Source organism: Athene noctua, chromosome 2, assembly GCF_965140245.1.
Source record: "Athene noctua chromosome 2, bAthNoc1.hap1.1, whole genome shotgun sequence".
NCBI lineage: Eukaryota > Metazoa > Chordata > Aves > Strigiformes > Strigidae > Athene > Athene noctua.
The window spans coordinates 132,909,219-132,925,771 of record NC_134038.1 but is presented as its reverse complement, the minus strand read 5'-3'; the positions used below and the strand labels follow the sequence as shown (position 1 = coordinate 132,925,771).

Here is a 16,553-nt window from a genome sequence, read left to right as displayed (position 1 = left end):
AATTTTAAAACGTATACTATAGCAGTGATTTAAATGGTATCAAAACTGATTAATAAAGGTGAAGGAATGAAAACTAAACAATAGTGTCCTTGGCCAAAACTGCAAATTCAATCCCATTTTACTGCTATAATCCGTCCAAAAAACTTCATTTTGACACACCAAAAATTGGATTTAGAGAGTGACTGAGAGATTGAAATTGCTGGTAGCTCAGGTTTGCTGTTCATCCACAGGTCAGGCAGAACGCAGCAAACACCCCAACTTGCTCTATGGTTTTCCTCTTCTGAGCTCTAAGTACACATTTGAGAGACTACTCCCTCTAGTGAAGGGTAGAAAAACCCTTCCCATATCAACTCCTCCTGGCTGTGAAAAACTGTGCAAAATCATGGATATACAAAACACAATCCTAAAGCCATAGAGAATATTCAATTTTAAAATGATTAAGAACATAAAGAAAGCCCTAATTCTTTTAAAAATACACTCACATTGAGGCACAAATTGTTTAACTTAACACCATGTTGTTTGAATTTGTTACACAGTACAAAATAAACCAAAAAAAAGCTACAAAAAAAAAGACTTTTTAAGACATAGAGAGCAATATAGCTTTTTCAGAGAAATTGCTCTGCATAAGCTCTGTGGAAAAACTCTGGGAAAGTGACTAAATGAAACCACAAGGAGTCCCCATAAGACAATTTTTCAGTGTCGTTCATATTCATCACATATTCACTCAAATACAATTCAAATTGCCTGTGCTTGAAAGTGCAAAGGACTTTATTTAAATTTACTTATTAAAGAACTTTATGAATGAAAAAGAAAATTAGATACAGTAACAAGCATTTCAAATTTGTAATAATCACCAAGATAACACAAAATATATCAGAATTCTAATGATAAACTTTTTTTATTCTTCAGAACATTGTCTTTTTCAGCATGCAACTTAAAACTAATACACACCCTGCACTAAGTGAAGTCAATCATAAATAATTTACATGATAAATTATTTTTAAAATTTTATCTGGTACACAGTGTGTTAATCTCCCAAAAAACACATTTAGAAATTACAAACCCTGTTTTTTGTTTACTCAGAAGAAGCCAAGAAAACAGGAGACAGAAGATTTTAACTAACATTATCAAGAACCCCTTTTAGTTTCAGCAGGTGACAGAAATTCAATAACAATTTTAATTCACTCTTGAAATGTCTGTTGCATGTAAGTGGTATTCAAGAAAGATCACTTGATGTCCAAACTGCAGTGGACAGCTAATTTCCAATGTCTGTCTTCATATCTCCTTACAGAAGAACAATTTGATAAACCCCCTGGGGTGAAACTGAGTAATATATTTTTCACTTGGAAAGGGACACTCGCAAGTCAAAAAATTATACACCTCTCTGAACATTCTGTATCTTCCATTCTTAAGAGTAACATCATGAAAGAGTTTACTAAGTATGCTAACACATAATTTATGACAACATCTCCGCATATCTGTGTCCCTGTGTATCCAAATACTGAGTCACCTCCTTAGCAGTTGAAAAGATTCTGTGAAATACAAAGAAAGTGGCAGAATAGCCTGTAAAATTTTAAAGACTTTCAGAATTCTCTGTTATTTTAATGTTGAGATACCAGATGCATTTATAAATCCAATTTTGAAAAACAATTCAAAAAATGTCTCTTCAGAGGTTACAGTGATGATAGAAAAGAATGCCAGTACTAAAGACGCTTCTGTGCAGACAAAGAATCACAATCTTTATTTTTTGAAAGGTTGGTACTACAGAAGCATACTATTACTTTCAATATTATTAAAGAGAGTTAATCCATGTAAAAAATTTAATTCTAGTTTTACAGTGTTATATTTGATCAAGGCATACCAATCGATATAAAGTATTAACAACCTTCATACAATTTTCCAGTGAAAAAAACCCAGGTTTAGTAATTCAAACCATGTTCATTTATTTAGAAAAACATGCATTTTCTAACTCTGTCCTTAAAAGTTTGTATTCTGTACTACTCCTGAAATACTTTCACTTGTCAACAATGTTGCCAGTCCTGACATAGTGTCCATACCCACTACTTTCTCAGAGAGAAGGTAATGTAAAAAGAAAGCATTTAACTGCGAGAATAAAAATCTCTTTATTGATAAGGAATATTTCCATTTTGCATACATTCTGTTTTTTACCTGTTTTACAGAGAATCTGAAAACATTATTTTGTGACATCTTACTGTTTTTCAGAGCAGACTTTTCAACAAAACCTTCAGACGCTAAGTAAGACTGCTAAAACCAGAATACTTGAACTATTTCACAGGATGAATTAACTTACTTTGGAGGATGTAGAGTCACATTCCTGACAAATCCATCCATAGCCAGTCTGTTTAGGAGACTTTTTCAAAGGAGGGTCTAGACAGCCAAAATGGTAGCAAAGCCTACATTCATCACACCTGCATGAGAAAAACAAAATATGTATTTATATATAAATGGTACTTCTATACTATTTTAGATTGAGCTTCCCAGCAATTCTCAGCATAAGATTTCCTGCTCCGTTATCATGATACAGAAAATCCATTTTCTAAGGGGTATTTTCAAACACAATCACTTCAAGCAGGCTCTGCCTAATTTGGAATATTCTGATGCAGACAATCATATACCACCTTTGCTGTCATCTTATATAAATGACATTATTTCAGAGACTTGTAAATTAAAGAAAAAATTTATAACCAGATATACTTTTTGGATTGTTTGATGTCATTCACTGCCATTTATTTTCAAGAGATTTGTGATTTGTTTAGACAGTGACAACATAGATTTTTCAGTTTTAAGACACTATTTTACACATCTACTTTTTTAAGGCAAACTCTGAAATGTTTTCTCACATATCCATCAATTCAAGTATTATTTACAGCTATAAATTATATTTTTTACACTAGGACTATCTGGTTGATAAATAAATGCACAAAATATTTTCTGATTCACTTCAAATTTTCTAGAAAGGGATGTTAATTTAAAAGGATTTCACTGTGATCTTTCACTTATAAAACTGCCCTATGTACACACGACAATTTTATGTTCTTTGAAAATAAACCTTTCATTAGTGTTTTGTGTTATGCATGGTCCACATAAAAAGCTCACAAAAAGCATACAGCATAGCTATTGTTCACCTATTCTTATGTACCAACACTGAAGAACACTACAGTGTAACGAGTGCTTCATGAAAGGATTTTTAAATCAGTACAATAATATGCTCAAGATGAGAAAGGTTTTTAAAAGCAAGTATTTTCATATATCCTACTGAACTCCACTTTATTTGCATAACCCCCTGTATTCTTTTGTATGAAACAGAAAGCTTTTTTCAAATTTACTCTGGAATGTTTTCTTCATTAAATGCCTTTAAACTGAATTAAAGTCTGCATAAATGATCCAAAAATAGGAAATAAGAGTAAATGTTGAAAAACCAAATTTTCTAAGAAATCCCCTACACTTTCTTTCTCTGCTCTCCTGGCCACTCATTTTCTCCTCTACAAAACATGCAAGCACAAGAAACTCCAAAAATTGCAATAATAGCATGGCATAGGCATTATCAGATCAAAGACAGAGGGATGTAATTTATCAACAGAACACACAGTGCGTCACAGAAAGAGGATTCAACTAACAGAATATACTGCTGTATTAGCAGAAGAAAATGTTCATGTGACTTTTCTCCAAGGATTAATCTCCAAATAAAAAGAGTTAACAGTTTTCTGGTCATGATTGTTTAACCTAAGTAAATACTTTTGTCCTTGCTGTGAAAGCTGTGCTTGCTAGGGAAGCCTTATGTTTTTAGCAGTTATATGTAAGGCATGAGCACGGGTAATTGTATTGCATGTACTGCAAAGAAGAAATTAAAAGCAATAAACTACCTATTCACTGTATGCAACACTGGACTGACATGGTTTTGGTATTTCTAAAAAAATGGGAATTACCATAGAAATCTATATCCTTAGGATTGTTTAGTAATAACTCATTCTAATTCCAGGACAAAGAAAACACTTAAAAAAGGAAACCATTCTCAGTTTTTAAAGACAGAAGAGTTCTAATGTAATATATTATTCACAAAGAGGAATATATCATTTTATTTCTTGTGAAAGGCATATTAAACTAATAAAAAGGCTGAGAGTGGGAGATGAGATAGGTCACACTCCTACATCCCAACAACGTATGTGACCTTCAGCAGAAGATTAAGCCTCCTTTGAGCCTCAGTGTTCTCATCTGTAAAGGAATATATTTTTACTAACCTATTTCAGTATCTAGAATCTTACTCACATAAGTGCTTGCATTAGCAGTGCTTATCAGAACTTCCTTCTTGTAAATTGTCTGGGATCCTCTAAGCATCATAAAATAAAGCATCACACTCTTTCTGACTGATATAGTGTGTTTTCAGAGCTTAATCCTAAAATCTACATCTGACTTCAAACAGTATTAACATAGATTTTTTTTCTGAAGTGATTGTCTATAAACACAAGTGTTTATATGTTCAAAGGAAAATGTTTCCCCTCTAAAATTATGCTTTGCTATCTCCTCTCACTTCTCTTCCATTTTATATCTAGAATGTGGTATTTCCCGACTGCACTTTCAGCCACATTTCAGAAGTACGCTGAGGGAGTTAGCAAGGCTGGGTTGAAATAACCAGAACATTATGAAATTAAATACAGATCTGGAGGTGCCATTCTAAAGCTGAATGTTTTTAATATTTATTGTCATTAATTTTGATCACTTCAAAGCTGTTTAGTTTGGCAGAAGAAAAATTGCATTTTCCTAGAATGAATTAAAAATATCTATACAAAAGTTTTCAGATACTAATAGCTTCTATCTGCATCTGCATACTGAGAAAATGCAAATTAAAAAAGGATATTTTCACATATCCAAACATAAAAAGTCGCCTGGTGATAAAAATGAAACTATATCAAATATTTTTAATGCTGCCTTCACACTGTTTTTTATTGGAATACAAATTCTGTACTGTAATACAATACAATACAGAAGACAACACAATCCTGTATTGGAATACAAATTCACCGATTCTGAAGTTCCCAGAGCATGATGCTGGGAAAACGGATGAAAACATACTGTACCTTGGTTAAAGAAGATGCCCTAGCTGTATGGCAACTCTCTTGTTTGCTGAGACTGACTTGGGACAAAAGGTGAAGCTTACACACATCACAGTACAGAAAACAAAATTGGCGTTCTTAATTCCTAATTCTGAAAGAAAACCTTATGCCTAGGTTAAAATGGCACTGGAAAAATAAGATTAAGCCCTCAAGTGTATACTGTTACTTGTGTTCTTTTGTCTAGCAAGATAAAATGATAGAAAATCCACTGTCAGATTCAGAAAATAAGAAAGCTACACAAAATAAGGAGTACTTTCAACTTAATTAGAGAATGAGATTGCTGGGTCACAAAAGTGTCACGCTGACGGTCTTGCAGGCTTTCAGTAAATGCACTCACAGATCAATCACAATACAGACACTTACAGAGAAAAGGAACCAAACAGTACTGTCATTTACTAATATCATCTACTTCCATCCCAAAGATGGCTTAATAGTACAAGTCAAACTGTTGGGCTAGGGGGGTAAAAAGGGAAAGATACAGCTTCCTCCATTTTAAAGGTTCAGTTAAAATTTTTACCCTTGTGGATTCAAGGTCACACCTTCAAAACAGTCCTTAAACTAGTAAATATTTTGCCTTGCCCTTATTTGTGGATAACTTTTTTGTGGTTAAGTACATGATTTACAAATGCAATTAAGTGCACAGCTATCTTCAGTGGTCTGCCTAGCAGTTGTACAGAAAACTGTAAAAAATAAAAACAGAGCTCCACACAAAGACAAGCTAACATAACCTCCTAAATTACCTCTAACTGACAGGTAATTGCTTACTATCAATGTTTCAACAAGTCTGAAATTACTTTATGCATCAAAATTAGAAATCATTGTGTTCTTCATTCCAGCAATTAATGAGGATAGATATATGCCCACTATATACTGAGAAAATGGGGTGTAAAGAAGAAAGGTGAATTCTGAAGGAGTTAGGTTAATAAATTAAAAAAATAATAAACCAAAACATTTTTCACTTATAAAAGTATAGAATAGCAGGTCAGCTACATCTTCACAACCAGAAAGCTTGATTAGGCATTTCCATACCTGAAATATATCTGCTTTGTTCTTTAATAAAGCGATCTCCATCTGCTCATGCCCTTGGATTGTTTTTATTAGTTTTTTAGCAGTACAGCTGGCTGTGCTCATGCCCTACATAACTTTGTATTTTCCTGTTCATAATTAACTAATTATGTTCTAATCAATAGTGTAGATACTGATTTTACAATGTAAATGAGATAAATGAGATAATGGCTGAGGTCAATCTCATTTTATTTACAAAGCCCAGCACATACATCCAATTTCATTACACTGCATCTACCTGCACAGGAGGGAGTCTTATCAGTTGGCCTGCAGAAGTCTTTCTGCGAGCACTGGGGAAAAAGACCTGTGCTTTTACAGAGGAACAGCGAATGCAAAACCTGCCCATCACTGGCACATTTGTAAGTCACTGGTTAATACTGAAAATCACAAAGAGCTGATTCAGCCAGAGTGAAGAAACCTATTTTGCATTCACAAGACAGCATCGCCCATCTAGAGCTGTAAAAGTAATTACTTACATGTCCCTGAAACACAACATTAATAAGCTAATCTTTAAATACAACTTTCCAAATATGCTTCAGAGACTACAGAAAATCTCTCACTTATGTACACAACACTGCACATCATCTGCAGTGTCATGCCAAAAAGTATCATGTTGAACAAAATACAAAACCGCAAAATATATATCCTACTCCCTATTCATCACAACAGCTTAGAAAGATTTATTTTAATGGAAAAAAAAAAAAAAACTATGATCCATATTGATAAACCATCATCTCCGTTAAAATTAGAGAACTTGTCATATAAGCCTTACTTTGGCAAACTTAATTAGAACAAAACTAGAAATAATCTAATCCAGAATTTTTAAACTCTCAGACAACTGCAGTGGGATGGGCGTGCATTCACTCACCCATTAGCTGGGGGGATGCAACACAATTCCAGCACCTGTGTGGATTTAACTATTGATACATATCTTTCCTTGTTGGCTTGTTTCTGACTAACACCTAAGTAACAGGTATTTCTTCTCAGGCACTGACCTCTCTCCCCTTTAATCCCTCAGTGCCCAAGTGCTGCGCTGCTCTGAAACGGCAAACAACTGGACACATCTACAGGGGTTCATTTTAAATTGCAGCACATTCTTACGGTCAGATGAACAACTTACAACCAGCTATGACAGTTTAAGGCACTGTCATCATTTTGTTTCTTCTTAGTGGCTGTATGATAGATCCAATGGAAAGGAGCATGTAAGCATTCCCCAAAAAAGCAGAGGAAACTGATGTAGCTCAAAGGACTTCAAACTGTAGAACCAAGATGACTGACTTTGGACTGGAGCTGGTGAGGAGTGCTCCTGTGATACTTTAATTGCAACCAGATCACAGAAGTAATAGATTCGGGATGACAGGAATAAACACTATGGGACTGGTTATAGCAGCAACTCTCACATGTCATGCCAAAAGGAGGCACTTTCCAATGTGCCCTTATTTAAAACATAAAATTAATTAAAGATCTAATGGTGAAATAACTGTATAATCTTATATTTAGTGCAATTATTAATGCTGTCCAAAAAGTACATTTATTCTGCTTACTGAGAGAGGAGGCCAAAACAATAGTACTTTTTCATTATGGAACATGTAGAAAACATCCTTCTTTTTAGCTGACACCTCTTGAAAAAAGGGAAGATAAGTAAAGATACATCTTCATATCTTACCCTGCCATTCTACACCAAAACTCCTAAATTCAGCCCCATGGATTCCAACAGACATTGCTTTCATTTTGCTGTGATTATGTCATAGGCCAAGGAGAGTGACACAGTGCTGTATTTAGACCCTAATTTAAGATATAAGGTCTAGATCCTTAGCAACTCTCTTGTTTTCAGGCAGAATATTGTCAAAAGAGAAAAACACATTAAGCAGAAAATGGAAAAAAGCTGATTTTCCTCTTTCTGAGCTCTACATTTTTTCCCTTGCCTATAAGTGGCATAACAATTAAAAATGGATGATCACATCATCATGCAGTTTCTGTTCTACAGAACAGTTTTAAGAAACTATTAGAATCAGCATAATTTAAAAGTCTTCTCACATACGCCAGCCAAGCTTTATGTGACTTCACCATCAGGAGTGTGACAGATTCCAGCACTAAAATTCTTATATGATTGCACATGCTTACAGTATTGAATATAAACCAGGATATAGCCCAATTATACAGCCTCTTCAAGCACAGGTACTGGTTATCCTGAAAGGCTCACTATCTGCAAAGATGCTCTAAATTCAACTGCTTATAATTCTAAGGAACTTGATTTAATTTCAAAATTAGATCTAACTTTGCAGTCAGTCCTGTTTTGAATGGGTGGCTGGAACAGATGTCCTCCAGAGGCTGCTTCCAACCTACATCTTTCTGGATTCTACTATTTTCATGACTTTGATTTAATAAATGAAATATTCTTTCTGGGAACGATAATGTTTATGGTATCACATAAAGTAATTAAAAGCCACATTCAAATTTCTAGGTACCATGCAAGCATACAAAAAGAAGTTCCTGACTTCCATAGTTTATAATGTTAGATGAGACAGTAGACTATTATTCTCATCTGTCAAGCCTGAAAGAGAGAGGGGCATGGCTATTTCTGAAAGGTGAGAGAATATACCAGATGCAGGATGATTACTAAATTTCAGGTTTTATATCTACTTACTACTGATGAAGACAGCGTAGGGGCAAGACGAACATATGGCCTGACAGAGCAGGATAGAACTACTGATCTTCAGCTAATAGTAGTTTAATGATAAAGTACCTATACAGTTTTGGATGTGGGAACTGGTATAATCTCTTACTTACTCAAACTTCCATCCAAACTCAAGGGCATTAAATAAAATGACTATTTTTTCTCTTTAGTGTACAACTATACTGTGGAAAAACCTTCATCCACTCAGAAGATCTACGCTACACTTTTCAACATCTGCTACATGAAGCAATTTTTTTTTAAATCCTGTATTTTTCACTAGTTATAATACATAACAGCATGAATTTCTATGGTTTTGATCTCTAGGAAGTTGTACTTTAAAGCAAAAAAGGTAAGCAAAACATCCTACCTATAAATTCAAAAGGAAAAAAACATTTTATGTAGCTTCTACTCCCCATCCCCCAGATGCTTACCTTCATGTAAGCTGAACATTGAATACTTAATTTTAACAAAACTGAGAAGTGTCAATCAATTTTATCCAAAATGAGCAAAAGAAAATAAGCATTAATCTGGCAGATATTTGTGTAGTTAAATTTATCATGCTAAACGCAAAAGCGCCACCCCTCCTACTTGATTCATTCATGCTTTTTAATACTAAAACAAACAAACAACCCCCCAAATCAAAAAACCTAACCCTGATTATTTATGGGCAAAAAAGAATCTGAACTGGCTATCATTATGTGACATTCCTATGTAACCCAGATTTTTTCTGAATTCATCTGTTTTATGAAACTTAAGTTTGCATGTATTCAACGAATTATAAGAATGCTATAAAGAAACGACTATACCTGTATGTGAACAGCTTCCTTTCAGCAAGCGTTCACTTCTCTCTCTCATATTACTTCAAAACTTTAAAACACATGGTTGTAATAAATTATTTTGCAAAATTCATTAAAGGTGCACATATACAAGGGGAATATATTGATGTAAACACTATGTCAAATGTGTTTGCTTTCGTTAAAATTATACAGCTACTCTACAGAACTTATATTTTCAGTATTTCTAAGACTAAGTATTTCTGTGAAGACAATGCCTTCAAAACATCTATTAAGATAATACTACACATATTATAGCCCTCAAAAAAAGTCCAAAATATTTTCTTTCTTGGGAAAACCAGGAAATTCTGAAAAAAACAGGACAATCCCTGTGACAAACTGGAGAGTATAAAACTTAAGAAAGATATTAGCAAAAGCTGCATTAGTTTTTCTGAAGTACATTCTAATCATAATACATGATCTCATTTATAGTGCCATTCTCAGGTACTCAGACTAACAACTATACTGAATGGTGTATTGTTTGCGAGCTACTACAGAAGTCCATTATGGTTTTGAATATTGCCATCAACTTCTTTCAAAAGGTGAAATATCGTGTCAGAAGAAAGTGCAAAGGAAGGAAGAAAATCCTACAAAGAAGTTGTACTGGGGAACAAACATACAAAATACAGCAGAAAATCACATTAGGATATCAAGCATGCCCAGGGGAGCATCAACAATACTCAAACCGTTTTTAACACACATTAGTCTGTCCTTAAAATCCTCCAATAGCAGAGAACACTCAATTTCCCTAACAAAATTCTCCAGTACAATGATTGTTAGAAAAAAACCTTTCTATTCCCTAACCCAAATCAGCTTGCTAGGATTTAACTTATTTTTGGTCTGACCAGATTTGAAGAACAACTTCCTTTTTCCCTTTTTTTAGGAGCAACTTCTCTCTTCATCGACTTTATATTAATTTAGGCTGTTTGAAGACAGATTCCCATCTCCTCTAAAGTGAAGAAATCCAACTATTTTAAGCTTTTTTATTCATTTATGTCTCCCATAGTCTTCTTATCGTTCAACTCAGTTTGCTTTGGACTTTCTCTACCTATTTCTTGCCTAAGTGGACAGAATATGCTAGCTGAAGCTTTTCATGAGGGTGAGATACTGGTTTTCTGAATATTCAGGAGGAATATTTTCATGTGATAAATGTAACACCTCTCTGTACATCTCAGGTATGATCAATTTGTGATCCAGAGTCCCCCATACCTTCTTTTTTGAAGACGTATCTCCTAACCAGTTACTCCTTGTATAGTAATCATGCACTAAACAGTAATTTGTCCTTTGGCACTGCATGCTTTTTATGGATGCTTTATTAAAATTTCATTTTTAATTCTAACACTGTAGTCTCTCACCTCATACTGGCATCACCTGCAAAGGTAACCAAATACTTTATTCCAGCACCTAATACACTAAAGCAGCAAAAACTAACAAAAATATAATAATACTGAACACAGGAGAGTCCTGAGGGGAACCAGTGAATGGAATATCATTTGACAGTGAGTCCATGGTAACTAGTCTACTTTTCTGATGGGCTACATATTTTATTGCAGCTTAATTAACAGAATATTTCTCTAGTTTATTTAGCAGAATGTCACACACAAAAATATTTTAAAAGTCTTACGAAAGCCAAGATATACTACATTTATCATTCTCTCCTACTCACAATACCTAGACTGAGTTAGTTTAATAACTGATCATAAATCACAGTAAACCTTAATTTATTTTTTTTTCTAAACTCAGCACGATGTACAGGCAAACAGCATTTATTTCCCCCTATTAGCAGAGTGTTTGGATGTAACTTTTTACCTCCAGAATTTTGCACAAGTGGTCACTAAACTTGGACTTTTCTTCCTAAAACGGATCCATGGATTCTTACAGATCAAATTCCTGTATCAATACCTATTTCCTAGTGCAAATTTCTTTATTTTTAAGGTGTATCTGTGTACCTTGCCAATACAGAATAGTAAGCGTTTCTGATAGTTCAGACAAAAATCTTACTCTGATATCCTCCCACCCCCTCTTTAAAACAAAACGACGTGTTAGACATCAGGTTAATTTTATTTAATATAATATCCAAACATGAAATGCCCTGTTAAGATATGACTTGTAGATAAGTATACACAAATTCGTATATTTCTCCTATTATTTATTACAGCATTTAATTTGTTTCTTAAATTTAAAAAATATTTTCAAATGGAAATGTGCCTTGATAGATGACAAAAACCACCATATCTCATGAAATTCAAAGATTATATGTCATAAAGTTACAAGTGTGATTGCATTTGAGCAGAATCTTTCCGAGCAAGTTCAAGATGAAAACGATGAAGATGTCAACACATTGCTACAGTAGATTTAAGAACTGGATTGGTACCATTTGTAGATCAAAACACTATATCTGCATCTACCAGGATATATATGGATGAAGACGAAGATCTCAGCTGTCATGCTGTGTGATCAGTTCTTCATTCATTCCCCAACTTACATAACAATTTCATATTTGTATTGTGAGATAAACTTGTCCTGAACACTGCCAGAGAAGTAAACCAAATAAAACAAATGTCTGCATATATGTAAATTTTTCTTTTTCTTAAAAATTTTTCAGAAACCAATATAGGTATAGTTCTATTCACTTGAGTGTCTGAAGTCAGAAACAATCAGTTCATACTAATTAGCATTAAATCAATTTTTCCGTGGCAAATCTATTCCTTCAGAATAGTAAGTCTCAAGTGTTTTACAGGTCTCATTATCACGGAACATTTTTTTTTTTTTTTAAGGAAACAATCCTTTTTACAGTAAGGTCTATGTACAACATGGTGTTCTATATAGAAATGTTCTTATGAAACTGCATATAAGTAGAGCGGCAGGCGGATGGCAAACTGTTGCTTATTTCATTCGGTATCACCATAGAGGAACATACAATATTTAAGTCCCACAGGCTTCTGTCACTCTTCAGTGAATCCAAGCTTTGTATAACATCATTTGCCAACGAAGCACAGGGGAAAAAGACATTACTTAATAGGACAATTCTGACAAGACATTTATCCGGGATTTTTCAACAATGCACATAAGAAATGTTCCTGATTAGTGCAAAAAATGCAAGCAAGTTAACTACCTTGTCAGTCCAAATAACAAACCAATCAATTACATTCTATCCAAGCCTGACAAGCAAACTCAACTTTTTGTCGTAATAAGCTTATAGTAGAGACAAGGTAGCTGTTCTCCTTTACTTTAGGTACTCTATTGAGAGCTTTATCCACATTTAAAAATCATATTATAAAAGGTTTCCACGATTGCCTCCGAGGATGAGTTGTGGCAGAGTTGTGTCTCATGAAGGATATCTACACAGTAAAGTGATAAGAAAAAAATATTAACATTGAAAGATCATAGCAGCTCTGCTCTGTCTTATGAAACATTTTAACATCACACTAAATTAAAGCAACGTGTATGCTCAGATCCAAATAGTTTAAGACACCCATACAAAACTTGCAAGTGTCAAAACATTAAACTGAGTTAACTATAGCATCCTTTAAACTTTTTCTCAATACAGCTCATAGAACAAAGGCAGTCCACCATAAGACAGAGAAGATAATTTTCTTTTTTTAATCACAAAAGCAACAATTTAATACAAGTAGGCTTGATTGTGAAGCTACCCTTTTCCTCAGATTTGAAACCCACACAAATGCAGCTATGGGACTGACTACATGACAAGCACACACAACATAGGTACTGTGTTACAACCTTTAAAAATGCTTGTTCTATAGAACAGCAAATAAGTCTTAGGATTTAGGAAGCACTAAGTAAGGGAGGGTTTCTTTCATAATGCAATGTAATAATCAGTACACAGAAAGCTTTAGTCACTCCTAAAAAAACATCTTTGAGGAAAGAATTCAAAAGTCTTCACGCTTTTTTATCCTACTTGTACTTCCTGTGTTTTGACACTCTCATGACATACATACTTTTCAAGGATGCTTTTTTAAAAAAAATAAACACAATTTTAAAGTGCTGACTCTCTACATTTAATCTCTTTAAATCTACGTGCAATACAGCACATTAATGTAAGTGATAGCACTGTGAAATTTTTAAGTAGAAAAAAATCTTTAAGCTGTGCTGGCATATCAAATACACATCAGTTTTCAAAGAAAGACCTATATAAAGTCTCCACTGCATTTGTTTTGTATTCTGCTTTGAAATTTATTAAATTAGAATTTTAAATAAAAAGGGAATTTTAAACTGCTGTCATATTTTCATAAAATAAAAACAATCTGATGAACAGGAGCCATAAGGTTGCTGCATGTTCCAACAACAGTTCTTTGCAAATTAATTTTGAGTGTAAGGACTCTGAGTCCAAGAATTAGAGGCACAGAAAGGAAGTAGTATATGTAAATCCATTTCAATTCTCAGTTCATCTCTTATTTGGAACACGATTATAATTGTACATCAGGTGTCCTGAACTGCAATAATACAGTCCCATTTTGAACTTTTAAAGAAAACTGAAGAAAAGCTGTGTTATAAAATAGAAATACCTTTAATAGTTATCTTATTACAATACTCTTCCCTTAGTGATTGCAACTGGTTTTGTTCTGATCACCTCAGAGTGGGTGAGGTTGACATGGGTACACATTCAAGTGTAGAAACGTGAAGGGTAGCATTAGCAAGCAAACTGAGATAAGTTCAAGGTCTTTGTGCCACCTCTATCCTCTCAGCAACAGTATGAGTAGCTGCAACTGTACCATTGGAGTCAGGTCATCAGAATGTGAAGGGCTATGCCCTACCTGGGCTAGCAAGGTTTGGACATGAATTCAGAGATCCATACCTTTAATACAGCTTCTGATTTCTGTTTCTCAAAATGAATGTGTGTATATATAAACACATATACATGTATGTATACGTACTCATATATATGTACTTAAATTTATACTTATAAGTTATTTTTATATAAAATTATATCTATATAAACATATTTATAAGCAAAAAATGTCATAGATAACTAATAAATAAAGAAGTTAAAACTTTAACAAAAGGCTCACAAATCAAAGTAACCGAAGACAATCAAGACTCACAGAAGAAACCTGTGACTACAGAGCAAACTCAAGATCCTAATTTTTTGTAGTACTTTAGGTAAGGCTGTAAGAATGCAGGCATCAAGTAGAAAGTGTAACCTCTATCTGCGCTAGTGATTCCTATAATATTTCTTTGTATTGCATTTTTACTGACAACAACATATCAAGAAATTGTAAAGAATATTATAATTTACTGATACTTTAAAGGAAATTTACTTTTTTAATGGTTGGACCATTTTTCTATTTCTACTGTTTTTAAAATTTAACTTGACACCATTTATTTTACATCACTTAGGCTTATCTTCATCCCTCTCATCTCTAAAGTATTATTTAGTTAAGGAATCACTACTTTGTTTAAACACATTTCTAACCAGCAATATATTGTTAAAAGACAAAGGAACATAAATGGATAAATAAGATAGCTTTTTTTTAAGCTTGTAACCCACAAACTCATCTGGTAACTGACTACTGATTTTGGAGAACTACTTACTAAAAATTTTTCCTGGGACCTCTGACATTGATGACATTTCTCCTGCTGTATTCTCTTCTTTTGCTGTTCTCAATCCCCTACAAATCATTTCCCAACCCTCCCTCATCTGAGAAAGTGCTCCCGTTCCTATACATCCACTCTAATTTCTACTGACTGCAGTACCCAGAGATGCCTATGATATCTGAACTTGCATTTTCAGCCTTAGTTGGGAAAAGGATTTACTGAACACAAAAATCTGAAATAAGGACAGTGAGCAAAACTGAACAGCCTTCTTTTCTCACCAGTAGATGAAACAAGTATCAGACAGAAAAAAACATCACAGGTAACGCCATAATAGATGCTTTCAACAGCGAGGTTTTCAATTGCTTATCTGGTGCTTTAGAAGAGTTGTTCTCTCCCAGCTCTCCTTCATCCCAGGAGGACAAAATATAACTATGAAGCACTTTCCTTCAAGTTTTGGTCCAAAGGGAGAGAAACACATCAACCACATCAACCTCTCCCACTCTCCTCCCTAACCACACATGGCTGTAATCTGCTTCCTCAGTTAAGTAAATACTATGTAATGGGGGGGTGCTATTAATATGAGCATATTTCCTTTTCAAAGGAATTTACAGCACAAGAAACCCCACGAGTCATTTCAAAACTTTCTACTGAAATTTCCAAAGGCCTTCTTCATTTGCGTAACAGTTACTGAAAAGTACAAATTGGGAATGTAAGGCTTATGTTAGTAGTTTTGATCCTTGATTTTTTCAGCCATTAAATACCTGTTAAATACCTGTTGTAAGAAAAATGTTTTTGGCTGCTAACTGGGCACAGGTAAAAATACATCTGTGACCATAATGTAAGCTCAGTTTATCTTCAAAGGTCTGAAGGTAGGAAGCTGCTTCAGCATATTTTACCAATTCTGAAACATTAGGACTCTCCCACCTGGTAAGTCTAGCAAACCTAAAAGGGTATTTGGGAAAAACTTTAATGAAGTAAAATGGTAATGAAAGAGAGGGAAAATGGAGCTATTTAATTGTTGAAACGCTGACAAAGACCTGTTTTAGAAGGCAAGGAACTGTATCTGCAGTAAACGCCAAACCATCTGAAGGTGATGTAAGTAACATGCATTTTTAAAAATCAGGCTGCTCAAGGTACACCTCTTGATCCCAGGAATTAATGTGTACCCACAGCTCCATTAAGTGGATGAGAGTTACAGAGCTCTTTAGTGGAAAAAAGAAACAGATCCCCAAAACAATGATGAACAACGTGTCTTATAGACACTGCTAATTACTTCAATTCTTCTCAGTA

General features: G+C 34.1%; 1 protein-coding gene across 5 annotated transcripts in view; it reads right to left on the bottom strand.

Moving 5' to 3' along the window:
- The window catches only part of PHF14 (PHD finger protein 14), a 169,355-nt gene that overhangs the window by 52,710 nt on the left and 100,092 nt on the right, over window positions 1–16,553 (bottom strand). For 4 of the 5 annotated variants that reach the window (XM_074900338.1, XM_074900341.1, XM_074900339.1 and 1 more), the window contains exon 17: window positions 2,312–2,429. In XM_074900338.1, coding sequence (XP_074756439.1) covers window positions 2,312–2,429 — 118 coding nt within the window. Of the gene's footprint in view, window positions 1–2,311; window positions 2,430–11,766; window positions 13,049–16,553 lie in introns of those variants that run through there. The other variant, XM_074900342.1, reaches the window with a different exon arrangement.